At 45.3% G+C, this 27,567-nt stretch overlaps 1 protein-coding gene across 8 annotated transcripts in view; it reads left to right on the forward strand.

Moving 5' to 3' along the window:
- The window catches only part of GEMIN5 (gem nuclear organelle associated protein 5), a 76,797-nt gene that overhangs the window by 24,386 nt on the left and 24,844 nt on the right, over positions 1–27,567 (forward strand). For 4 of the 8 annotated variants that reach the window (XM_077326443.1, XM_077326437.1, XM_077326439.1 and 1 more), the window contains exons 10-19: positions 2,338–2,420; positions 5,769–5,905; positions 8,765–8,838; positions 9,727–9,908; positions 10,896–11,035; positions 22,173–22,344; positions 23,931–24,161; positions 24,756–24,863; positions 25,791–25,919; positions 26,345–26,443. In XM_077326443.1, the coding sequence (XP_077182558.1) occupies positions 2,338–2,420; positions 5,769–5,905; positions 8,765–8,838; positions 9,727–9,908; positions 10,896–11,035; positions 22,173–22,344; positions 23,931–24,161; positions 24,756–24,863; positions 25,791–25,919; positions 26,345–26,443 (1,355 nt within the window). The remainder of the gene's footprint in view (positions 1–2,337; positions 2,421–5,768; positions 5,906–8,764; positions 8,839–9,726; positions 9,909–10,895; positions 11,036–22,172; positions 22,345–23,930; positions 24,162–24,755; positions 24,864–25,790; positions 25,920–26,344; positions 26,444–27,567) is intronic. The other 4 variants (XM_077326438.1, XM_077326441.1, XM_077326444.1 and 1 more) reach the window with 2 other exon arrangements.

A 27,567-nucleotide genomic window follows, 5' to 3' on the forward strand; every position in this document is an offset into this window, starting at 1 on the left:
ACCCATCTTGCTGGGGGGTAAACGGCAATGACTGGGGAAGGCACTGGCAAACCACCCCATATTGAGTTTGCCATGAAAACGCTAGAGGGCATCACCCCAAGGGTCAGACATGACCTGGTGCTTGCACAGGGGATACCTTTACCTTTACCTTACTGTTCCGGCAATTTGCTCTCCCCTTCCTCTTGGGCTCCAAGTGAAGCATGGGATAATGCCAGCTTATTTCTATAACTTGGCAAATCCCCTTTATCGCAGAGTGTTTTCGCTTGCGTGGCTCAACGCCTTTCCATCCAAAGTATTACAAGGGAGATTTGCCAAGATTCCTTTCTAAAATAGACTATGTTCCTGTGAATTAAACACTCTTGACACCATGCAACATATCTTACTGGATTGTCCCTTGTTTATTGTCCAGCGAAGGCATGTTATACCTCTTATAGCCAAATGGAGAAATCACTCAAAAGACCTGATCTGCCAATTTTTGTTGAGCGATAAGGATGCCAATGTCACCTTTATTGCGGCTGAATTTTTGTCTTCAGTTTTTAAACTTAAACTGCTTGATGTATCCTGACTATCTCTGTTCATTTTGCTAATCTGCTTTATGCCAATAAAGGTATTGTGTGTGTATTAAAAAATGTCCTACATGGATGAGAAGGAAGGGGTAATAATCTGTAGGCTTGATGAGCCTGTCCAGCTGTTCTGTCACATCCTTAATGCGTGCACCAGGTAGGCAGCAGACCACTCGAGACAACAAGTCTGGTCTACACACTTCGGCCTCTACACCTCTTAGCAAGGAATCCCCAATTACCAGTACCCGTTTCTTCGTACCCTTGGGAGCAGATCTAAAACTTTCTTGTGGGGGACTGTGAAGTGTTTCCTGAGCTTTGTGGGGTCAGCGGGGGACTTCTGCAACTCGCTGTATGCAGGCCTACCCTTACCCTTGATCTGGAAACTGCAACTGGTGCAGAACGCCACGGGCAGAATCCTCACTAAGACATCATGGAGATCTCACATCTGGCTGGTACTACAAGAGCTGTCTCCCAGTGGATTTCCAGATTAAGCTTAAGGGTTTGGTAATCATTTTTAAGGCCATATGCGGTCTGAGCCTACTGTATCTGAGAGTCCGCCTCCTTGCCTATACATCCAGAAGAGCTCTATGCTCCGCTACCTCCAACAGGCTGTGGACCCCTGGCCCTAAAGAGGCATGTCGGACCTCAACAAGGGCAAGGGTCTTTTCAGTCCTGGCCCCCATCTGGTGGAATCTCCCCGAAGAGATCAGGGCACTGCCTGAACTTCCACAATTCCTTAAGGCCTGCAAAATGGAGCTCTTCCACCAGGCATTTACTTGAGGCTGATTGACCCAAAACAGCTACATGTTCCCCCCCCCATACTGAGAGGTCGAACCTACCGAGGGAGTGTCAAAGTTATTGTTGTTGAAATGTTGTTCTACTTATTCTAGTTGGTATGTTATTGTTATTGTTATATTGATATTGATATTGTTCTATGTAAACGTTCTAAAATGTTTTATGTAAACCACCCAGAGCTGTAGGGAAGGGCGGTATAAAAATCTAAATAAATAAATAATATAGGAGACAATAAAATTGTACTTGTTGCACAGATGGCTCTCTTTCTAACCTGGAAACATGAAAAGTTAGCCCATGTCATGTGGAAGAAAAAATTCTCCTTTAAATATGGTACTCTGTCAGAGCATAAACATTAACAAATCCCAGCCACTGAGTCGTGACAAAAGAAACTTTTACTGGACACAGCATCCTGCTATCCGAAATCTTGTACCAGGCTTTAATATATCAAATAAGACATAAGGAAGAGGAGCAAAATCATGTGAAAGTGTAAGAAAACCTTTATATGAATTCAGTGGGCAGCAAATGGACATAAATCACAAGATATCCTTTGGAAACCTACTTGCCTCCATTTCTTGTCTACTCAAAGGTCATCCTTATCCAATAATCAATCTTTCTAGTTACAAGCTCCTTTATTTGCTCTTCCCTTTTCATAAGTGCCCCAGACGTGAACTAATGAGCCAATAGTTTTAGGTCCTCACACTTTGCCTAGCAGGATTTTTAGCATTTAGACTGTAGTGCTATATAGCCTTCTTAACTATTTTTTCCCAGCAGTCAAAGCATTTTCTTGATTTGGAAATCCTGGAACATCAAGATGAGAACAACAGGGGTCATGATGGGCTGCTGATTTAGTGTCTGTCCCTTGTGCCTATTTTCTTTACCTTTATGTATAGTAGGAAAACTGTTACCTTTGAATTATAATTCAGATAATGTGTACTTAGTGAGAGCTGTTGGAAGGTGACATTTCTTCTTTCCCCATTAGGCCCCCACAAATCTCCAGTTCCTACCACAAGAAAACTGTGTATGCATTAGCCTGGGGGCCTCCTGTTCCTCCACTGTCCTTGGGTGAGTCAAATTGTTACAGCTGCAGTGTTTGTTAGCACCAGTGCTTTTCACGTGCTGTTGAAATATAAGTGATCTGATCTGATAAGTGAGGATGTGTGGCAGAAAGACTGGGATTTGGATCCCTCAGCATCTACTTTCACTGTTTGCTTCTGAATTTTCTCCTTTAGTTGGTTGTATAATTCTTTATTTCTACTGCATTCTTTTAAATTGTGTACTGTGGCTTAAGTCTCCATGAGAAGGGCAGAGTATAAATAAAGTAAATAGACTGATTCAAACATTTGTCTAAAATGCAAGGGGCTTCCTTGAAATTGCTGGGCATTGTTGAAGGGGATTGGAAATGCCCCAGTCTTCTCCGGGCTGCCTTAGAGAGCTTTTAGGACATTAAGATCTGATTTGGTGGTAAAATAGGTATTTTAGTAATGATTTATTATTAATAATAATAGTAGTCGTAGTAGCATGTTTATTTGGTCAACTGACCCATATAAATGATACAAATAATAATTTCAGTAGTTTGGTTGAGGAAGCCCTGTACTGGTTGCCCTGACGGATAATATCCGGCGTCAGCTGGATTGGGGCGGTTCCACCATACTCCTGTTGTTAGATCTGTCGGCTGCATTTGATGTGGTCAACCACGAGATATTGGCTCACTGCCTCGCTGGAGCCGGAATTAGGGGGACTGCACTGCAATGGCTGGTCTCCTTTCTCCGGAACAAGACACAGAGGGTTGCAGTAGGGGGTGAGTTATCTGCCCCTCGCGAGCTCCCTTGTGGGGTTCCGCAGGGGGCGATACACCCCCCATGCTTTTTAACATATATATGCACCCTCTAGCCCAACTGCTCCAGGGCTATGGGCTGGGATGTCACCAATATGCGGATGACACCCAGCTCTACTTCCTAATGGACGGCCGGCCTGACTCCCCCCCCCCCCCCCCCGTATACATTTGTCAGTTGTTTGGAAGCAGTAGCTGGATGGCTCAGGCAGCCTAAAACTCAAGCCCTCCAAGACGGAGGTCCTGTGGCTGGGTAGAAGAGGGCAGGACCAGGAAGCGCATCTCCCATGCCTGGATGGGGTGCAGTTAACACCTGCACCAGTTGCCAGGAATTTGGGAGTGACCTTTGATACCTCCCTTTCTATGGAGGCTCAGGTCATGAAAATCGCCCGGATGGCGTTTTTCCATCTCTGCCAAGCCCGGTTATTAGTGCCCTACCTGTCCTCGGAACACCTGGCCACAGTGATCCATGCAACGTTCACTTCTAAACTAGACTACTGTAACTCGCTCTACACGGGCCTACCCTTGATTCTGATCCGGAAGTTACCGCTGGTACAAAATGCAGCTGCCAGGGTCCTTACTAGGACACCTTGGACGGCTCATATTCAGCCGGTGCTCCATCATCTGCACTGGTTACCAGTCTGTTTACGGGTCAAGTTTAAGGTATTGGTATTAACCTTTAAGGCCATATGCAACCTGGGTCCTGCCAACCTGTGGGACTGCTGGGTTGCTTATGCTCCCCGCAGAGCCCTTCGTTCTGCAGGTAGGAATTTACTGGTTGTCCCAGGCCCCCGGGACGTTCGCCTGGCCTCGGCCAAGGCCAGGGCCTTTTCGGTCCTTGCCTCAACCTGTTGCAGTGAGCTCCCAGAAGAGCTGAGGGCCCTGCCGGAGTTACCAGCTTTCCGCAGGGCCTGCAAGATGGAGCTCATCCACCAGGTATACGGTTGAGGCCAGGGCAGAATCCCGGGTTTCCAACTTGGATCCCAGGGTCTATCGGACCAGCTCTCTCACTAGAGGGATCGTAGGACCTCAGGCTGAACAAGATGGGATTAGAATAGATTATAGAGGATGTCCACTGCTGCCTGTTCTGTTGTTTTTACTGTTAATTGGTAAATTATGGGTTATTAATTGTATTTTTAATATTTTATTATGTAAACCACCGCAAGACCTGCTGGGAAACGGCGGTATATAAATCTATAAATAAATAAATGAATAAATAAAAGAAGCCTGAGTTCATATAATTGTGTTTGCACATACCCCATATTACCCCCTCCTGCTGCCAATTTCCCCCATTTGAGTTCAAGTTAAGATTCGAAGCTCTTCAGGAAGTAACTGCCTTTCCCAGATTACCCAATAAAGCTCCTTGGACGTTGATGGCACTGTATGATGTTGATGGCATGTTGATGGCACTGCAAGCTAGGAATGCATGAAAATCTGTTTGTAAATACAACTTTTAAAAGAGATTGCTGGCAGGGAGGTGCCACTTGACAGTTCCTTCTTCCAGTATTTATTTGTACCAAGATTAGAGATTAGCCATTTGGGCAGCATTGTGCAGAGCTGCTGTATGCCTCTAAAGGGTGCTAGAACTTCATGAGTGCAAAAGAGCTCAATGCATTCTCCTGTGCTGGTGTGCATTTTGTTGAATTCAAGGGGCCATTTCATACAGAAAAAAAGCAGTGTTAGGCTTTTACAATGGCGTAACACTAAAAAAGACCTGCGCCTCCTGGAATTCCTCACCTGCTGGCTCCTCTGCTGCCATCTTGCGTTTCTGGAATTTTACACAGCTGCTTGAAATGGTGGAAGAGGGGAACGTATACACGCTCCTAGAGCGTCCTATACACGGTCCTCTCTTCCCCCTGTCAATCAAGACAGGCAGCCAATCACCTTTCTCCCCCTTTTTAAAGGGACTGTGAGCTAATTTTTTTAAAATAAAAAAATGACTTCTGTGTTTAAACACACATGCATCTATTCATAGATGCATTGGGCTCCTTCTAATGCAAGCCCTCTTGCAATCCGGATCCTTGAAGCTTTAAAAAAAATGGGGGGGGCTTGTTGTTGGTTTTTTGGTGGGGAAGAGGCATGCTTTATGGGCAAACTGGTGGGGAAAGTTTATTTTGTGCTCTGCCTGGGTGATTGTGTGTCTATTCGTTGCTCAAGGCATATTTTTTGAAAAAAAGAAAGCCACATTCTGGGTTAAGAGAGAGGGAGGTGGACTAAAGGGCAGGCACTTGAGCTGGAAGTCTCACTATTTCAGTCACTTTGGTAATGCACGTGTCTTGTGCGAGTGTCTTGCTGGCTGCTCTCATCCTGCTAGTGCTATACGTCAGGGGTAATCCAGTTTTGTGGATTCCCCTGCAAGTGCTTTAAAATAGAGGATGTAGCAGCTGGTTTGCAGATGTAACACTGGATATTTACAAAGACATGCAAAACGCCAAAATATGGCGTTTGCAAAGGGTAAGACTCCCACTTCTTTAATTGGGTGCAGAATGGCCCAAGGTGTAAGCTCTCAGAAATAATTGCCACTGTGCTTGTTTTATTCCCTTCCTTGTACCGAGCACTATTTTCTCTTTTTCATTTAGGAGGAGATGGTGACAGACCTTCAGTAACCTTGTACAGCTGTGCAGGGGAAGGAATCGTCTTCCAACACAATCCTTGGAAACTTAATGGTGAAGCCCATGACATCAACAAAGTTATCCGAGGAACTAATGCAATCAAAGTGAGCAGGAATTCCTGGAGCATGATAGAAATTATTTCTGCCCCATCTGTGTTGTCTTGTACTTGTGGTAAAGCGAATGACATTGACAGACTGAGCTGGTGTGGCATGAATCTTGAGTTTCTCAGGGAGCAATACAGTTGGTAGTCCAGCTTCTGTGAGGAAAGACCAAGTGTCAGTTAGCTAAAGTTAAAACCTTATATAGGGGCAAGCCAATTGCTGGGGGGAGAGGCATCTGGCAGATGTAAAGTTGAGAGACAAGGGAGCCCAGAGACAAAGTGAAGACTAGTGAAGAAGCTGTTCAAGGGACAGGGTAGCTACTTTGTTGTTGTTGTTAGGTGCAAAGTCGTGTCCGACCCATCGCAACCCGATGGACAATGATCCTCTAGGCCTTCCTGTCCTCTACCGTTCCCCGGAGTCCATTTAAGTTTGCACTGACTGCTTCAGTGACTCCATCCAGCCACCTCATTCTCTGTCGTCCCCTTCTTCTTTTGCCCTCAATTGCTCCCAGCATTAGGCTCTTCTCCAGGGAGTCCTTCCTTCTCATGAGGTGGCCAAAGTATCTGAGTTTCATCTTCAGGATCTGGCCTTCTAAGGAGCAGTCAGGGCTGATCTCCTGTAGGAAGAGTAGCTACTTATAGTGATCCAAAATGCACATAGCTGAGAAAACAGCTGATGACAGCGTTACAGAGCTAACAAAAAGAGGAGCAAAGAACTGAGACAAAATGGCATGCACATTCTAGGAGAAAGGGGCAGAAAGGGAGGAAGCCAAAGGGGCATAGGATGTAGACTATAATCTGCCAAGAGAATTCTGTATCTTATGCTGTCACTTCAGCCTTTGGCAACTCTGTATAACGGCCAAAGGAAGGGGTAGGGGTGGGTATAGATGCTAGATTTCAAGTGTGGATTTGAACTAGACAGTTCTTTGACTTCAAGTCTCTACTTTAGTTCATGCATACAAATCCGTTGCAGATTTGAAACACTTGACCCCCTCCACATGAACTTCTTGCAGATGTTTAACAGCATACATCTAATTGAGTTTTGTATACAACTGTCCTTTGCTGAGTTCTTTGCTTCAGGAGGAAATGTTTATTTTGTGGCAAAACCACCATTGTCCTCTTGGGCCTGTAATGTATTTGCACAAGAAAGCTTAACTCAACAGTTGACTAGGTTCTGGCTTTTGGGTCAGCCAAACTTTGGCTGCACTAAAGCATTTCATTGTCTAACCACTTAAAGTTTTATTTGAAAGAGGCAATGTGTGCCTTTTTGGGGTAAGCAACTGTCTCCAGCACCATTGAAGAAGATTAGGGAGGGAATGAGAAGTCACAGAGGTGGAATATAGTTTTTGCCCCTATTTTGAGATGAGATTCTCTCTGCCTTTCCCATTAAATGGCTAAAGTACTGACATCACTCTTTCTAATAGTGGTCTTGATGGTCCTGTGTCTACAAAGCAACAAAACAGACCACCCAAAAATCAGATAAGAGGTTTCTGGATATTTGGGACTCTCCCCTGATAAGAAAATGAATGCTTGATAAATGTATGCAGGAAACCTCACACAGGCACACACATTCCAAGGACTCAGTGTGCTCCTTGCCTTCCAGGAACTATGGGATATTGAAGGCCTTGAGTGTTGATTAAAGAGGGAAAAGCAACAAAGTGGGGGTTTGGGGAGAGGTTGCTGTTCAAACTCGTGACAATGTTTCTGACAAAGCATTAAGGGTCAATTGATGCATGTCTGAGGGGTTCATCTGTCGCTGATCTCTCCCTGTGCCAGTCCACGATGCCAAGACGTTTAAGAACTGATCTCACAGGAACAAAGAGTTCTGATGGTATATGTCATAGGAATCCCTGAAGAAAAGTTCTTTCAGATAAATTGTACCGCAGGAGACAGCAAAAGGATCATAAGAATGTAAGAAGAGCCCTACTAGATCAGACCAGTGATCCAGCAGCCTGTCTAAGCCTTTGGGGAAGGGTGGGCAAAAAATGCAATAATAACAAAAATAAACAGTGGCCAGTCATGTCTTCTGGAGGTCCAACAATAGGATGTAGAGACTGGGGTATTCCACTGATGTTGCCTTCTGGTATTGGAAGAGGGTTCCTGCCCCTGAATGTGGAGGTTCCCTTCTTTCACCATGATAGACCTCTCCTCCATGGCTCAGTATAATCCCCTATTAAAGCTCTTTATGCCTGGGACCATCACTGCCTGCTCTGGCACTGCTTTCCTTACTTGTCACATGAAAAAGTATGCCAGGTAGGGTATAGGATGGTGGGGAAAGGCTCAGATCAGGGCTTAGGAAAGTGTAGTGTGATATGCATATTCCTCAGCTTCAGTCCCCTTCCCCCAAATCCCTCTTCTGTTCCATATGTACGATGTCCTATCTACTCGTGGCTGTTTCAGGTAACTGTGGAGCCAGATGTTTGAGGATCAGGATTAAGATGAGCAGAAAACTAGTCATCTACCCCCAGAATTCAGTCGTGATGTGCTGTTGCACTATGGAGGGAACATCTTGTAAAGGGCTTTCCTGTCTCCACCCTACCCATTCTTTGTAGGCTACCAACTTTGTCACCAGATCACTGCATATTGCATTTGTGACCATAGTCATGATTATATCCAGAAAACATAGTTACCATATGGATTTTGTATGTTCCTTTATGGGACAGTGGCTTTTTCCTGTCATTGCCAGTGAAATATTGGCAGGCATATATATTTTTCAGTAATGAAACTTATTCAGGAATCAGAAGGGATTTATCTGTTTATCACTTCTTTGCAATCCATCCCTCTTTTCTATGCACTTTTGTCAGATTTGGGGAAATTGGTGTCAGGACTGTTATGGTTCTAAGGTTTCTTCATTTTCTTCTAGCACAAATTACCAGCTCACACAGAAATCAGCTGGAAACCAGATGGCAGTATCTTGGCTATTGGTAATGAAGATGGGTATGTGTTAAATTTAATTTTTGTGCTTATGGTAGGCACAGAGGTTTAGGATCAGCCTAGTTAAGCCATTTGTGTTGGGTGTTAGTGTTTTGGAAGGAAAAGCACTCTTATGCCAGTGGAGCAACTAATATGCTGACTTGTTTTGGAGAAAACTTAGACAGGATGGGCTAGGGACTGAGTTGGGTCATTCATTGTTAGGTTTTTAATCTTTTCAGTCTTAAAGTTAAATAATAGCAGATTTAAGTCTAAGAACAAAATGTTTTGCCCAGTTAGTGAAGTTTAGGCTCACAGGGCCATGTTACATGGGACTAAGCTTTTGGCATTTGGAAGGAACATTCTGAGGGGTGTTCTGGCTATTTGCCCTTGAGATCAACATTTGTAAAGGGAAGATCTAGCTGGAACAAGCAGTAGCCATAAGTTGCATAGAAAATGTGATGGATGGAAGGACAAATCTTTCACTTGATGCTTGTATAAATGCCATTTGGGTAGTGGCGTTTTAGACTGGTTGCGTCACATGTAAGTTTGGCTGGGCGGAGGCTCAGTGGTTCACCACCTTTTTATATGCTGATGGTCACAAGATGATCCTGGCATCTCCAGTTCATGTAAAGAAAAGCCTCTGCGTAAGATCCTAGAGAGCTGCTCTCAGTCAGAATGGACAATACTGAATTTGATGGACCAGTGAGTTCATTCAGTATTAGCCTGCTTCATGGGGTCCCTTGAGTTTGTATCTGTAATGGGCACCTGGAATATAGTAAAATTTCTGGAATTCACGTGGTAATATTGATGTTGAATGTACACTTCTAAAATAGTAGGCGAAAAACTGCTCTTTGTTGTATGATGCAGTCTACGAACTGACCACTATTCACTTTTTCTTCTTTAACCTTATAGATCAATGGAAATATTTCAGGCTCCTGAATTGAAACTTCTGTGCACTATCCAGCAACATCACAAACTCATCAATGCTATTCGTTGGCACCACGATCATGCGGCACAGCCAGAACTGAGTTACATGATAGCTTCTGGTTCAAACAATGCTGTTGTTTACGTGCATAACATCAAGAATGTCATAGGTGACTATTGTTTACTCCATTTAGCTCTTGTCAGTACAGAGTATAATGCTGTCTATTCACCTGGCTTTATGGTGTTTTAGATGGATTCAGAGCATTCTGCCATTTTCTTCATATGTAGGGAGAGCCCTCTGATCTCTGAAATGCCTAGTGATGAGGGAGTGGTTGGATTTCAAAACCTCATTCCCTGTAGTGAGAATTTCTATGAAACTAATTTATCTTTGAAGTTTGGTGTTTGAAAAGTGGTGGAGAACTTATGGAACAGAAATGAATGGTTACTTTCTAAATGTTGCTTTATTCTTGACATTTTAGGGTCAGGGGAACTTGTGTTACAGCAATGAAAAGATATCCCCGTTTGGGGGAGCAGAATGGGAAAAGAGGGGAAGGAATTTGTATTTTGTAACAGTACTAGCACATGCGTTTGCAGCAGTATCACTAATGCCGTGAATTTATCATCTGGAATCCCAGAGTTTTACAGAGATTATATTCATTAGTGATTATTAGGCTAAACTGAAGTCAAGATCTTCAACTTATTTGTGCATATAAAGTTGTAACTTGGGCTCTCGACAGCTCTTGGTAGATAGGATGCAGGGGTATGCTATTTACTATTAACTTTCTAAACAATTCCTTTTTCTGTATGTTGACCCCTGTCAAGTTGTAATGTGTTTTTTTTCTAGTATAATATCAGCTGGGTTTTGACTTGTAAATTAAATACAATTCCAACATTGAAATTTATTCAGATTGTTATCTTGGGGGGAAATGATTGCTTTAAGAGTAATCTTTGAGTTCTCTCCAAAAAGGGCTTTTATCAAGACTGAGGTTGCAAGTGAGGGTTTATTACATTGGCCATTGTGAGAGAAGGCTTCATTTTGGGCAATATCCTTGTGGACTGCACAAGCATCAGAGGGAGTTGGGGTCTCTGTCAAATAACAGGATTGCCTCTGTCCATCGTCCCTCCTTGAAATGTATCCTTGTGTATTTTACTTTTAGAAAACCCTCCAGAGAGACCTGTGACAATAACAGAGCCCTTCCGTACTCTGTTGGGGCATACAGCTAAGATCACTAGCTTGTCCTGGAGCCCACATCATGATGGAAGACTTGTCTCTGTTTCTTATGATGGTACAGCTGAGGTATGGGTGCAAAGTAACCAAAGGTTTTATTTTGCATTGTTCCAGCAACTCTAATGGTTAAGGGATAACCTCTTTTCTTCACTGGGGCCGAAGTCATCCAGGTGGTTAGATCATGCCTCTGCTTGTTCATGTAGGGCAAATTATAATGTAAATTTGGACTGCTGCACCTCCTTGAGTGACCACTGGGTGACCTCTCCAACTCCAGTATCATTTGCTCTACTGCTTAGGTAGGATGCTCAGAGCCCTGCTCTTTGGCAATACTGAAGAAAATTACAAGCAGTTGCATTTAAACAGACCTCTATCAGAAGAAATATTCAGCTTCGCAGCCTAGCAATACTTATCATCCGACTCTGGCTCGGATGGAATCAACCCCTCCTTCACTGCAGCCTCGGAACAACCAGCAAAAAGGAAAAGGGGCGAGGAGGCAAGGTCTGCCGTCGGTGGCACAGTGTCCTCCGGAGCTCCGGAGGGTGCACTGCAGCCAGATGCGGGCTCTCATGAATGGCAGCCCAATGGATCCAGGGAGCAATCAATGCTGGATCATCGCAGGAGTCTTGTGGGGACAGCGTGTCCCCCCCCCCCCAGTGAGCCCCAATTGCCACTTGCCCAGGGAGAAATTCCCTTTCCTCCCTCCATCCACTCGCAAGAGAGAGTTTGGTCAGCCCTAGGGCTCTGGGGCCGTGGGGATTTTCAATGGGCTGGACCTAGCTGGGCTGGCACAGCCAAAATGGCGCCGACCATGCGGCAATCAAACATGGCACCCGATCCTTTCACCGGACTGTTGTGGCATCCTGGGCATGGAGCCCCACTGGCTTGGGAGACCTGGCCACTGACAGATCTTACATACAGAAGAAGAAGAACCTATCCCGGGCTATATTAAACAATTTAACAATAAATACAAATAAACGTTTCTTATCTCTTCTTATATTTTTATGTGTATAAGCACAACCAGAACGGCCTCTAGATTAAACCATTTTCAATTTTGTTTTCCTCAGTGGTTGTCCTTCTTTAAATTATATTATATATATGTGGCCTTTGGCTCTCAGGTTTGGGGAGGTCTGTTCAAAAGACTCATCCCCAAGAGCTTGGTCCCTTGGCCCCAGATCATCTTCGTCGCTCTCCTCTGTACCCTTTCAATTTTATCTACGTCCTTCTTGAAGCGAGGCCTCCAGAACTGCACACAGTACTCCAGGTGTGGTCTGACCAGTGCCGTATACAATGGGACTATGACATCTTGTGATTTTGATGATGCCTCTGTTGATACAGCCCAAAATGGCATTTGCCTTTTTTACCGCTGCATCACACTGCCTGCTCATGTTTAGTTTACAATCCACAAGTACCCCAAGGTCTCGTTCACACACAGTGCTACCTAGAAGCGTATCCCCCATCCAGTAGGCATGCTTTTCATTTTTCTGACCCAGATGCAGAACTTTACACTTATCTTTATTAAATTGCATCTTGTTCTCATTTACCCATTTTTCCATTGTGTTCAGATCTCGTTGAACTCTGTCTCTATCTTCCGGAGTATTTGCCAGTCCTCCCAATTTGGTGTCATCTGCAAACTTGATGAGTAGTCCCTCCACCCCCTCATCTAGATCATTAATAAATATGTTAAAAAGTACCGGGCTGAGCACCGAGCCCTGAGGTACCCCGCTACTCACCTCTCTCCAGTCTGATGAAACACCATTGACAACAACTCTTTGAGTGCGGTTCTCTAACCAATTCCCTATCCACCTAACTATCTGAAAATCCAGATTGCAGTCCTTCAACATATCCATCAGAACATCATGGGGAAACGTATCAAAAGCTTTACTAAAATCCAAGTCCAGCTGATGTCAGCTGGCCATGCCTCCCTGCAGTGTGCCCCCCCTTCACCCGCAAGTATCATGTCACCGGAACTGACATTGCCAACCATGTTAGCAGGCACACTGGAGGAGGACTGATTGGGGGGGGGGAGGGAGACAGGAGGACATCAGAACATCATGGGGAACCTTGTCAAAAGCTTTACTAAAATCCAAGTAAATGACATCAACCGAATTTCCCCGATCCAGCAAACCTGTTACTTGGTCAAAAAAAGAAACTAGGTTGGTCTGGCAGGACCTGTTGGAGACAAATCCATGCTGACTTCCTTGGATCACCAAATTGTTCTCCAGATGTTCGCAGATCGCTCCCTTTAATATCTGCTCCATTATCTTCCCCACAACAGAGGTCAGACTCACTGGTCTGTAGTTTCCTGGGTCATCCTTCCTCCCTTTTTTGAAGATCGGAATAACGTTTGCTCTTTTCCAGTCCTCCGGGACATCTCCAGTCCTTAAAGAGGTTCCGAAGATGATGGACAAGGGCTGTGCAAGTTCTCTGGAAAGTTCTTTGAGTACTCTCGGGTGCATTTCATCTGGACCAGGGGATTTGAACTCATCCAGTGCAGCTAAATGCCTCTCGACCACCTCTCTATCCATGTTAACCTGCCACCCAGACACTATCCTTTGGCTACAGCCATCTCTAGATGTGCCTAAACACTTTGACCTGTGGGAAAAAACTGATGTAAAATAGGCACTAAGCCTTTCTGCTTTCTCTGCATCTTTCGTTAGAGTTTGTCCATCTGCACCCAACAGTGGGCCTATTGCCTCCTTGACTTTACGTTTGCTCCTCACATAACTGAAAAATCTTTTCTTGTTACAATGGGCTTCCCTGGCCAAAATTAGCTCACTCTCAGCTTTGGCCTTTCTGATGATTGATCTACAGTGCCTAGTAACCTGTAGGTACTCTTCTTTAGAGCTCTGTCCTTCCTTCCATTTCCTGAACATTTTCCTTTTCTTTCTTAGTTCCTCTTGAAGTTCTCTGTTCATCCAAATAGGCTTCTTAGAGCTCCTGCAGTGTTTTCGTATTTCTGGAATAGTCATTGATTGAGCATGCAATAGCTCTTGTTTGAGTAGCGCCCACCCTTCACATGCTCCCTTCCCTTCCAGCATTCTCGTCCATGGTATGACACTCATAATGTCTCTGAGTTTATTAAAGTTTGCCCTACGAAAATCCAACATCCGCGTCTGGCTACAAGCTTCCTTGGCTCCCCATCTCAAAAGGAATTCTATGAGGACATGGTCACTTCCCCCTAGGGTCCCCACCTCCTTCACCTCATCCACCAACTCTTGCCTGTTGGTCAGTATTAAGTCCAGTATGGCTGAACCTCTTGTGGGTTCATCTACCATTTGATAAATGAAATTGTCAGCCAGGCAGGTCAGAAACTTGCATGACTGAGGACGCTTCGCAGAGTTAGTTTCCCAGCACACATCTGGGAAATTGAAGTCACCCATGATGACAAGGTCCTGCCGTTTGGATATTTTCTCAAGCTGCTCACAAAGTGCAGCATCCACATCCTCTCGTTGGTCAGGCGGTCGGTAGCAGACACCAACCACCACACTGTTTGTTTTCCCCTCGCTTATTTTCACCCAGATGCTTTCCACTGCAGATATGCTCTCCTTCACTAGCATTTCCTGACAGGTAAGCCCTTTCCTCACATACAGTGCCACTCCTCCACCGATCTATTCTGTTTTTTCTGAACAGTTCATATCCATCCACCATTACATTCCAGTCATGAGAATCATTCCACCAAGTTTCTGTGATGCCTACTAGATCATACCTTTCCATCAGCATGAGAAGTTCCAGCTCTTCCTTTTTATTGCCCATGCTTCGGGCGTTAGTATAAAGACAACTGAATCCTTTTACTTTTGGTTCCCTGTGAGCTGGCCTTGCCGGTTGGGCTGCCTCCGATCGTTTTCCTTCCATACACTCCCTATGTTGATCGTCTCCTTCCCCTAGTGGCTTTAGTTTAAAGCTCTCCTTATGAATCTCCCCAGGTTCCTGCCAAACACATTCTTCCCCAGTTTCGATAAGTGCAGTCCATCAGGTGCTAGTAGGCCTTCCTCAAGAAAGCCTATCCCATGGTCCCAGAAACCAAATCTCTCCTGCCGGCACCAACTACCCAGCCAGTGATTCACCTCCATTATCTTCCTCTCCTGATGCATTCCTTTTCCCTTGACAGGCAAGATTGAAGAGAATACCACTTGTGCCCCCATTTGCTTGAGCTTCCTCCCCAGTTCCTGCATTGGAAGCGTCTTCAGACCCTGAAGGCTAGACCCTCCTACCCATCTGCCAACTCTCACCATCTGAGGGGCCTTTCAAAACAATATTTAGCCCGGGGTGGGGTTTTTCGGCCAAGAAGGCCCAAGGAGGGTGGGGCTCATAGCACAAGGGGGCCTGATAGTTCTGACGGCGCAGAGGACACGGAAGTCCTTTCTAGGAGCAGCAGGGAGCCCATTGAGCTGTTGGTACCAGCCGCAGGCACGGGGGGCCCTCACCATAGGGACAGACACCACTCCTCTGTATCAGAAGAGGACCGGCCTTCTGTGGCTGTCCATTCAGACCTCTTGTCTGAGCGAGGAGGGCAAGCTGTCTGGAGATGAAGAGGTCTCAAAGGACTCCTCCACCAGACTTTTTGCTCTGGATTATCCCCCACGCATCCTTCGTAAGGTCATAGCCACTTTGAATTACAAATTGGAGATTCAAGAGAAGCCTAGGTTGGCAGCTTCAGGGAATCTGGATGCCAAGGGCCTTAAGAATCTTGTTCTGACTCAGACCCCTCACCCTTTTCCCGACCAATTCGATGAGGTCATCAAAGCTGAGTGGGCCATACCGGGGGAGGGGGCACATTATTTGTTTCTGTGGCCTTACACTCTGACAGAGGAAGCCATGAGGGATTTGAAAATCCCACTCATTGATGCACCTGTGGTGGCCCTTCATTCTGGAGCAGTGCTTCCCAAAGAGGGCGAGAATGCTCTGCAGGACTTTGTGGACAGTAAAATGAGAGCACTTTGAAGAAAGCGCATGGGTACTCCTCAACAGCCATCCGCGCAACTGCCGCCCTGTCCAATTTTTCCAGAGCCATTGTTATCTGGGCGGATGGACTCCTCTGTGAGGAGGAGGTTTACTCCACATCTGCAAGACAAACCATTGCCAAAATTAAAAGAGTGGCTGAGTTTGCAGCCAATGCTTCTCAAGACGCCATACGGTTTAGCGCCAGAGCACAGGCAGCAGGAATCACCATTTGCAGAAAGATATGGCTGAAGAACTGGAAGGTGGACTCCACCTCAAAATGTACTCTTTTGACCATGAAGTTTTCGGGTCGCATGCTGTTTGGTGAGGCTGACTTGGATAAGGTGCTGTTAGAGACCAGAGAAAAGAAGAGGGCCATGCCCTGTACTTTTGGTACGTCCAGGGACAGGGATCATCGATACCGAAAAGGACAGCCCTTTTGCCCTACCTACGGCTCTGGCCGCAGCAGAGAAGCAAGAGATTTCTGTGGATTCCAAACCTCCAAATTCAGACCACATTTCTTTTCCAGAAATGCGCAGTCGTCCCGACAAGACAAGAGGCAACAGGCCCGCAAGACCACCGCCTGACTACGCTGTAGAGGGCAGGCTTCGCTCCTTCAGAGAGGAGTGGAGCCAGTCAACTTTGGACCAGTGGGTCCTATCTGTGGTCTCCTAGGGCTACAGGATAGAACTCACAGATTTACCTCCAAGGAGTTTTCGTTCCTGTTCAGCACCCACCTCAATGGAGATGCTTACTAGCCACGGCCATTCAACATCTACCCAACATCGGTGCTGTGGAGGAAGTGCCCCCTGACCAACACTTCCAGGGGCTCTATTCAATACTCTTCGTCATTCCCAAGAAGTCTGGAGAATGGCGAGCAGTGCTGAACCTGAAGGGCCTCAACCCCAGGGTGAAGAAGCGCCACTTTCGTATGGAGTCCTTGCGCCACATACTACAAAATTTGCAGTCAGAGGATTTACTTACCTCCCTGGATCTCAAGGAGGTATATCTACATGTGCCTATACACAAGGACTCTAGACGCTACCTGCATTTCTTCCATGGAGGACGCCATTTCCAATATACGGCTCTTCCATTCGGCCTCTCCTCGGCCCCACGGGGGTTCACCAAAATTATGGTGGCTCTTGTGGCACATCTCAGACACTCAGGGATCCATATTTATGTGTTTTTAGAAGACCTGTTTCTCCAGGCCAAGAACAAGAGGACGGTGGACAGAGCCACCTAATACACAGTCTCTGTCCTCCAGGAAAATGGATTCCTTGTAAACAAGGACAAAAGCTACTTGGAACCCACATCAGACTTGGTTCACCTTGGCGCATGACTCTGCACCCACCTGAACCGTGTCTTTCTACCAGAAGACAAGCAGCGCAAGATTGCACTTCTGTTGATTCGACTGTGCAAACGGCGGTCCACAGACCTCATGGATCTGGCGGCTCTTCACAGCCTAATGATATCAACAATAAACATGGTCCAATGAGCTCGATTCCATGCTCGGCCACTCCAGTGGGCACTCCTCCCATTTCAGCGTGATATCGCTTGCAGGAGGCACAAGCTGATCCACGTTTCAACACACCTCGCCATCAAGCTACGTTGGTGGGCACAACCCAATCACCTGCTCACCAGCATCCCGTTTTCACTACTCCCCCCCAATAGTCCTCACCATGGACACCAGCCAGAGCGGGTGGGGAACTCACTGTGAGGGACAGACAGCCCAGGGGCAGTGGTCCACCCAGGAGGTGGCACACAGAATCAACTGGCTGGAACTCAGAGTGGCTCACCTGGCCCTCCAGGCGTTCCAACCTGCAGTCAAAAACCGCCATGTTCTCATCCATACAGACAACATAACGACAAAAGCCCACATCAACTGCCAGGGTGGGATCCAGTCTCCCCTTTTATACAAGGAGACAGTCACCCTCCTATGCTGGACAGAAAGGCATCTGCTCAGCCTCAAGGCAGAACATCTCTGGGGCCTACAAAACACCCAAGCGGACTGGCTGAGTTGCCAGGACATCAACCTAGAGGAGTGGAGTCTCAACCAACAGGTGTTTGTTCCAGTCACTCATAAGTTTGGATCACCAGCCCTGGACCTTCTAGCAACCGCCGCCACAACCAGAGGCCATGGTTCCTGAGTTTTTCTGATGGCAGGGCAGAGGGAGAAGACGCCCTCTCACATGCCATGGCATCGAGTCTACTGTATGCCTTTCCTCCCCTGCTACTGATAGGCACGATTCTGAACAAAATTCAGAGAGTGAAGGCCAAGGTAATTTTCATCGCCCCACATTGGCCCAGACGACTGTGGCTCTCCGAATTGGTACACATGGCCAAGGCCCATGGCGCTTCCCATCACGCAAAGAACTGCTACTCCAGGAACCAGTCAGGCATCCGGATCCAGAATGGCGCTCTACGAAGACTGGGATTCTCACCAGGAGTGATCAACATTATGCTTCAGGCCAGACGACCGTCCACCAGACGGATTTACAATCACACCTGGAAAGCTTTCCACACTGGGGCCATCAGATCACACATCAATCCTCTGTGCCCCACCACTAACGACATCATGGCATTCCTCTTTGAGGGCAGAAAACTTGGCCTCTGGGCGCCAACCCTAAAACTCTGGTTGGCTGCCATCAATGCTGTTCTAGGCCTGGACGGGACCCACTCTCTTTCTCAAAATCAACACATCAGACTGTTCCTGAGGGGCGCCAAACATCATTTCCCATGTGGAGTCTCCCTGTAGTGCTATGAGCACACACTAAACCTCCATTTGAGCCCCTCAAGAGACCTGAGCTGAGGTGTGGCCAAGATGTCGTCCTGAGAGGATTGCATTGCAATCACTGAAGCCTGACAGGGGCCAATTGTGGAAGCAATTGGCAGAAAAGAGGAGGGGTACACAAACCCCACCTCACCTTTCTACCCAGGAAGTCCTAGGGAATTCTTGGGGCCGTCTCCAATCCCTTAGGGAGTATATCTCCCCGCTGTCAGCGTTTTGGGTCAAGAGGACGACCGCCATATTCTATCTTGAACTAATCTTCTAAGCTTGGAACGACCAGCTGATAAAAGCCTGCATTTTTCCTAGAGCATCTTTTTTTTCCTCCAGCTTGAAGAGAGCAGAAGTCTCAGGAATGCAAAAAAATGTGAGTGCTTTGCTTGGCATCCGCTCCTTCAAAGTTAGGCATTTCAACTTCCCCTCTCCCCTTTTCGCCCGAACTAATTTCTAAGATAATTCTTTCTTCGGCTGGGAGACAAGCCAGCTAAATACACTCGCTAAAACGGACAATGAAAGAGCTTGAGAATTTGTTAATGAGAGCTCAGGGGAAGTTTATAAAAGAACACGGAGATTTTGCAAACTGATAACGTCTAAGCACCCGAACTCTCGCGAGACGAGACTTTATTACATACTGCGTACAGAAATGGAAAATCTAACAAACGCACAGATGTTTTATTTGTTAAACAAAAGCAGCTTAGAGATACTGAAAGCAGTTTAAAAGATTGAAAATGAAATTCAAGATACCAGGAAAGAGCTCTCAGATAGAATCGACGGTTTGAAGAAAGCAGCTGATGAAAACACAAATCAGCTGGCAACGTACCAAAGTCCAGATGCCAGACAACAGGAGTGGGAGTCAACATTGGAAGCAGAACCACAAGCTAGGAGCACTAAAATTAAAGACGTCCCAGAAGAACTTGGGAAAACAGATCTAAGGAAGGAAATTACAAAAAGCCTGGAACACTACATACAGGAGGAAGAGATCCGGATTGATAAAGTATACAGAGCCTACTCAAAGGCGACTGCAAGCAAGAATCAACCAAGACACTTTTCTGGCCCTGACAGAAAAGCAGCCAGAAATACTTTATACAGGAACCATCAGGTGACACCGCTGAGTGGGGTGGATCAAGAAACACAAATACTTCGAGACCCGCAAGCAGATACATCATGGAAAAGAACACAATTTCATTTTCTGCGACCACCTGAAGAATGTGATGAACAGTGGAGCATTCACTTGGCTTCCTGTGGGAAAGACAGCAGCAGTAACTCTTAGGTCAGGGCCAATATATGAAGGGAACTGACTTTATAACTACCTAAGACAATAATAGAATATATTCTCATAACAGATTATACTCTCATATGTATCAACAATTACTTTGCTAAGAAAGATGGTAATAACTTCTAGATTAGGATTAATATGTGATGGGAACTGAATATGTATGTTAAGAGGATGGTAAACTAAACTTTCATATGTATCAATAATTATTTGGTTAGTTTTCTTTATAATTTAAGCAATGGGAATTGAGCACGTACGTTTCAAGATAAGAATGGATTGTGTTTTTATATAGATTAATGATTACTCTGCTAGCCGGCTGCTTCCTTTTTTTCTCTCCATTTTTTTGTAAATTTAAGAAAGACAGCAGTAACTTAGGTTAGGACTAACATGCAAATGGGAACTGACTATATATTTCTTGAGATTAGATTATACTATGTATGATCAGATTATACTATGTATGGTATACACGCATAGACGATGTATAGACTGTGTACTAATAATTATTTATTAGCTGGTCGTTTTTTTCTTTTTCTCTCTTTTACCTTTCTGTAAATGTTTTACACAACAACAAACAATAAAATTTCAGAAACAAACAAACAAAAAAAAGAGGCCTGAGCTGAATATACTTTCCTGGAGGGTGGCCTTCCTCATGGCTATCACATCTGCCAGACAAGTGTCTGAAACGGCGGCGCTGTCAGCATGGAAGGAGTTCTGTTCTTTCACAAAGGACGTGGTCATCCTGCAAACAGACCCCGCTTTGTACCCAAGGTCAGTTCTCGCTTCCACATGGAGCAACCACTGGTCCTGCCAGCTTACTACCCCAATCCATGCACCCTGGATGAGTGGGCGCAACATAAACTGGACGTCTTCAGAGAGATTCGAAGCTACCTTCACAGAACAGCACCATTCTCTTGCTCTGATGCACTATTCGTTTCTCATGGATGTCGGAACATAGGCAAGGTTTTGCCCACTGCTGTGGCCTTCTGGGCCAGGCAGTGTATCACCAAGGCATACAAGGTCCAGGGAAACTCCCCCCTGGGAGGCTCACGGCACATTCCACTAGAGCGGAAGTTACATTGGCCGCCTTCACCAGCACAGCACCTGTGATGGAAATCTGTAGAGCGGCAACATGGTTGTCATTTTTCACCTTCATTAAGCATTATCGCATCTATACAGCCACCTCACTGGAGGCCGCCTTCGGCCGCAGAGTATTGTAACATTTAGACCGGACTGGGCCGACTCTTCCCACCCTGGAGTGAGCGTTGGTACAGCTAACCACCTGGATGATTTCAGCCCCACTGAAGGAAAATGAAACTGATCCTCACCTGAGGGTTTATTTTCTTCAGTGGGGCGAAGTCATCCACTTCCCACCCCCATGGTGGCACCACAGTCTTGGTCATGTGAGACACGTATGAACAGACAACACAGGGCTGCAAAAGTGACCATTTACGCAGCAGGGCTTGAACATGACCGGGTTGAAGAGGTCACCCAGGGGTCACTCATTACAATTTACATTACAGTTTCCCCTACCTGAGCAAGCAGAGGCATGACCTAACCACCTGAATGACTTCACCCCACTGAAGAAAAGAAACCCTCATGTGAGGACTACCGTTTCATTTTTACCAGGAAAATGATTTTTTTCTTGCTACCTTTCATACTTGGGTAAAGGATATGTGTCCCTTTTTACTGTGAAGGGGAGGCATGTGTGGGGAAACTGGCATTATATGGGAGCATCTGCCTGCGAAAGCCTGTCACAAAATGAAATATAATAGAACTCTGCATTTGGACTTCCTGGTTTCATATTGTCCTTTGATTTGTGTAGAGCAAGAAGTTTCATTGTTAGAAATATGACTGCCAGGGCCACATATAAAGTGAGTGTAGTATGAAGGTGTTGGAGATTCTAGCTAGCTTGTTTATAGGCCAAGTGGAGCTTTGCAAGGGTGAATGTGACCTGCCAAAGAAGGAAAGGTTTCCACTTGGGCAGATTGTCCTCTTAATAACGGGGAGGGAAGAAATGTCAAGCAAGATATAATTGAGTATGATGTATGCTCAATTAAGTTTTGTCTTTCCAAAGTAAAATTTCTCTGGATGCAAAGGCTGGTTTTGATGATGAAGTCTCACAGAACACTACAAATGAATAACCTGCTTTGGGAAAGTTCTTAAAAATTTTCCTGATTGTCTTTGTTTTCAATGAGAAGTTTTGTTCACAGGTTTGGGATGTTCTAAAGGAAGAGCCGTTGCACAATTACAGGGGACACCGAGGCCGCTTGCTGTGTGTGCAGTGGTCACCTGTGGAAGCAGACTGCATTTATACTGGTGCCGATGACTTCTGTGTTCATAAATGGGTGCCTGCAAAGCAGGAACACAGCCGTCCTCCCCAAGGTCAGTATACTTCTGATACACTGCTGTCTGTCAAAGAGTGGTGCAGGAGTCTAAAAAGGCTGGGAATGGCACTGGGGTTCCCAAGAGCAGTGGATATAGTAATTAAGGAAGCTGACAAAGGAGAGGCTGTTGTCATCATGAACAGACCAGACTACATCCAGGAGACTCAAAGATAGCTCTCCAATACCACCTTTTACAAACAACTGGACTCAGACCCCACACAGGAATACAAAAAAGAACTACACAAGATTATCAAGGAATTACCCCCATGCATTCAGGAAGAATCCTTTCAGACACACCAAAGGAACATCCAGGTACCTTTTATCTTCTACCCAAAACCCACAAACCTGGCAACCCAGGACGCCCAATTGTCTCAGGCATAAACACTATCACCACGGGGGTATCTGACTATATGGACTCTGTTCTAAGGCCCTATGCCATCAAGGCTCCTAGTAATGTTCGAGACACCACAGACTTCCTGAGGAAAGTACAATCTTTAAACAACCTTCCAGAGAACACCATTTTAGCCACCATGGATGTGGAATCCCTGAATACCAACATCCCACACAAAGATGGATTACAAGCCATTAGGAATACAATTTCTAACACTATAGCTGACTCAGCTGTGCCACTTTGTTCTCACCCATAACCATTTCAGATTTGGTGATGACTTGTTCCTTCAGATCAATGGTACAGCCATGGGCACCTGCATAGCACCTCAGTAGCGAACATCTTCATGGCAAACCTGGAGCAACACTTCCTGAATACTCACCCACTCACACCTCTCATATACCTGCGATTCATTGATGACATTTTTATCGTCTGGACACATGGTAAAGAAGCCCTGGATACTTTCCACCAGGCATACAATGACTTTCACCCCACTATCAACCTGACAATGAACCAGTCTACACAAGAAATACATTTTCTGGACACTACTGGAAGAATAAACAATGGATGCCTAGAGATCACCTTATACCGGAAGCCTACTGACCGGCAACTGTACCTGCATGTCTCCAGCTTCCATCCTAAACATACCAAACAATCCATTGTATACAGCCAGGCCCAATGCTATAACCGCATCTGCTCCAATCCCACAGACAGAGATTCCCACTTAAATGATCTACAACAAACCATTTTGGAACTAAAATACCCAGCCAGTCAGGTCAAGGAACAGCAGCAAATGGTGGAATGGAAGCCGTTGATCACTGACAATTTTATTTCTCCTATGTTTTTGTGAAGTACAACTGAATTCAAGGGGTCTGACTGGCTGTTTTAGCAAAGAATTATCATATGGCTGTATTTGGATGTTGTGACACAGTTTACTAATTTAATTTTTGCTTTATATTCCCAATGTCATGATGGTCAGTTCATAGTCTGAGGAGGAGTGCTTGCACTTAAAAGCTCATGCCTTGAATAAATCTTTGTTGGTCTTAAAGGTGCCACTGGCCCCTGATTTTGTTTTGTATTGCACCTGAGTCTCCTTCTGATGGCCTTCAGCAGGTTTGTCACATAACTTGAGCACTCTTTGAAATGAACGTAGCTCTTTTTCAAAACAGCTGTTGGTTTCTATTGCTGCTTCTCAGGTAAGAAGAGCATTGAGCTGGAGAAAAAGAGAAGCTTGGCACTCAAACCAAAAGCCAAGAAGAAGAAAAAGCCATTGGGGAAGGTACCTGCAGTACCAGATAGTGAATGTGCAGTACCAACAGTGAATGAGGATGAGGATGCTGTGGAGACTCCATTAGAGGAGAATGGCCTGTTGGACCAAGAGGCGGGAAAGGCACAACAGGAGCCAGAGGAGAGACCTTCCACAGAAGGTATTTAGCGTGTGTTCTAAAATGCAGCTTTTCATGTAAAGAAGCAGAAAGTTCCCTTTACAGTCTACAACTGTAACAATGGATGCTTTCACATTAGCCTGGGGATAGCAGTGTTTAGACTTCCAAAAATGAAGTGGGTATGAGAAACAGCTGGCTGGCTGGCCATGCCATACATTTGTAGGAACATGGAACACTTAACAGCCAAAGCAGAGTCTCACTGCTCTTAATTAAATGTACGTGTTTTGTGAGGCAATCTTTAAGCTGTGCCTGGTGGTGCAAATACAGAAGGGCTGAAGAGAGGGTCCTGCACTTTCTTTCTGCTTCAGAAACCTGCTAGACCCTTGTCAGTTGTGTCAGCATATGGGTGGCATCTTTACATGTCACTTGCATTTAGCCAGCCTTGAGAGCCAGCAGTAGTGAAATTATCATCTGCTTCTTGTTAGCTTATAAACATTCATGCTGCTTTTGCCCAGCATTATACTTTGGGGGGTTCTGTGTGGTTGCTATTTCTATATATAACATGTAGAGAGGTGATTGTTGTGCTCAGTATTCCCCCTCCCCATTTTCATGTTGTTTTTTTGCATGATGCTTCAGGCCACAAGGATTCCCCTACACACCCACCACTTGCTTGCGCACCAGATGTTCAAAAGCCTCCTGTGACATTTCGAATCCTTCCTGTGCGGAAGGAACATATTAAGCCAGGTTGGTACATGTCTAATACAAATACAAGGGTCATCAGTATCACACAACAACTTATTTATTTATATAGATTTTTATATATTTACTTATATATATGCACACAGACATGTAGTGCTAGGTCAGGGATCACCCTATGTTGTCTCTGTTGGGCATAGCTGGTAGGTGGGAGGGGGTTTCTGGGTTGGTGTTGCCCTGCTGGCCTCAACCAAAGGCTTTGTGGAAGATCTCTGCGGAACTGTTGCAGGCCCTGCAGAACTGTTTTATTTCTGCAGGGCCCTGATCTGTGCTGGGAGCTCATTTTACCAAGCGGGGACCAGGACAGAGAAAGCCCTGGTTCTAGCTGAGGCCAGGTATACTTCCGTGGGGCCAGGGATCACCAGCTTGTTGGCGTTCGAGGAGCGTAGAGCTCTTGAGGGGGGGGCATAAGCAGAGAGGCAGTCCCTCAAGTAGGGGATGATATCTGCTCTTCTCTTTTTAAAAGACCGTATGTGTTACTCCACTGTATTTCTTCCTTCCTTTCTTTGTAGTCTCCATCTTTGTACAATTTCATTCAGTTTGATACTTACAGAAGGGAAAATAACATTGTATTGAGAAGTGATATCCCCCTAAGGAAGCATGACGCCTTTTGTGAGGTTTTTTTTAAAATATTCTTGCTTTTTTATAAGGCATGGTACCTGTCGGCCCCTAATCCAGTCAGTTCTGCATAGTCGCTCCGTAGTTTCCTACTCTTAAATGGTGATGAGTAATTTTGTGTACAGTGGGCAATAACTCAAAGTGGAGGTAACTTCCTCTAAGCCCCCCCCCAGACATGCAAGTATGCCCCACTATGAATCCTGTCGCCAGCATAATTTGAGAGTGGATTTCTTGAATATTGAGAGTGAAGATATCTAACTTGAGGTCTAGCTATGAGACTGTTTTATCTCCCTTCAGGGCCAGATTCTTCCATGAAGAGGAAAAAGCCACGCTCCATACTGCCTCTCAGTACATCTTTGGATCACAGGTCAAAAGAGGAACTGCACCAGGACTGTATGAGACTAGCAACTTGCTTACACTCTAAAGGTACAAGCATGTTGTAATCTAACCTGAGTCCCATGAGATAGGGCAGATAATAAATACAATATACTATTAATAATTTATGAACAGGAAGTTTTAGCATTACTTGTGAAATCACCACTTTTAATTTAAGTACACACCAAAGAGGAAGTTGCCTCCAGATTCTAGGTTTCTTCTTTAACATGTAATAATCAGGACAGAAAGGGATTAACCAATTCTGGTAGCAACTTGCAAATGGAAGAACTTCAAAATGAAGAATACAGGTAGGAACACGTTGCTGTGGTGAGGGAGATTAAAGTTATATGACAAGCTTCTCAGTGTTCTTTGTGAACAAAGTGGTGCTTTGTAAGTATGAATGACTGTGGGAAAAGCCTTCATAAAGAAGTATGTGTAGCAAATGGATATCAGTTTTGTTTTCATTATTTCACCAGCAGGTCAGAAGGAGGATTTACCCTCTTGTTCAAGGGACCATGTCCACTTGGGGCTGTTCACCAATAGACCTACATTATACAGATTGATGGAGGCAGAAGGTTAGTCCCTGGAGGTTTTCTCATTGATGCTAACCAACAAAACTAAGGAGGAGCATAGAGAGGTACTTAAAAGACATGCCTGACTGCAGGTACAGTGTAAGTTGTGCAGCATACCTCTCCTGATAGTTCTTTGTGGATTGGGGTGCGGCTTTAGCTTTCTTGGCAAACCAGTCCCATTAGGGCAGGTTGGGCGCAATCTTTGATAGCAAAAGCTTCTATGCATACTAAGCAGAAGCTCTACCACTGAGCCATGGCCCCTCCCCAAAATACAGTCAAAAGTAGCAGGAGGGTAAATGGCATGGCTCCTAGTCATAAATTCTTCTCTTCTTTCAAACACAGCCCACAGTTCTTTGATAGCAACAGCTGCCTGTCACTGGTGATCATTGCCCATCCCCTACAGCTCCTGCCAGATTTCTCACCAAAAATACGACCACTTTGCTTCATCTTATCATTGGCAAGCTCACACAAACATATATCTGAATTATGTATCTGGGATGTGTGGTGCCTCCACAAGTGTACAAAGTTCACAATTAAGCAACATCAGCAACGCCTTCTCCTCAGATGCAACTTGAAGGAAAAGAGGGCTCTAGAGAGATGCCAGGGCCGCCTTCTGCATAATTGGAACGCCGTTCCTTGCATAGTCACAGCAACAGAAAGCTTCATGCTTACTCCCTTGTCCTCCTTTACAAAGCACCCCTATGGGAAGGAGACAGAGAATACACATATTGCTATGCTAGCACCAATGCCATAGAAGTATGTTGCCGTTTGTGTCCTTTTCTGCCATAAGAGGCTGCAGGCTTCCTTTCTCCCAAATGTAAGTTTTCTGGCATGGAAGTAGCTGTAAAGAAGGGAGGCATGATGCCTCATTGCTGAGCTCTCTTCTCTACCTAGAAAGTCTTTTCATAAGTTGTAGGTAAGCACAGCTGCTAGTCCCTTCTTTAAAAGGGGAGGAGAGCAGAAGGGGCAGAGAGGTTTTGCTGGACTGCTCTGGCGATAAGCTTCACAGGCAGACACCATCTAGATGGGAAAGGCCAACAGAATGCTAAATAAACAAAACTGAATCCCTGTAGATGTTTCTATTGGAAGCCCAACTGCAACTCTTTCCATCTATTCCCTCCCACCTG

This window comes from Paroedura picta, chromosome 3, assembly GCF_049243985.1.
Source record: "Paroedura picta isolate Pp20150507F chromosome 3, Ppicta_v3.0, whole genome shotgun sequence".
NCBI lineage: Eukaryota > Metazoa > Chordata > Lepidosauria > Squamata > Gekkonidae > Paroedura > Paroedura picta.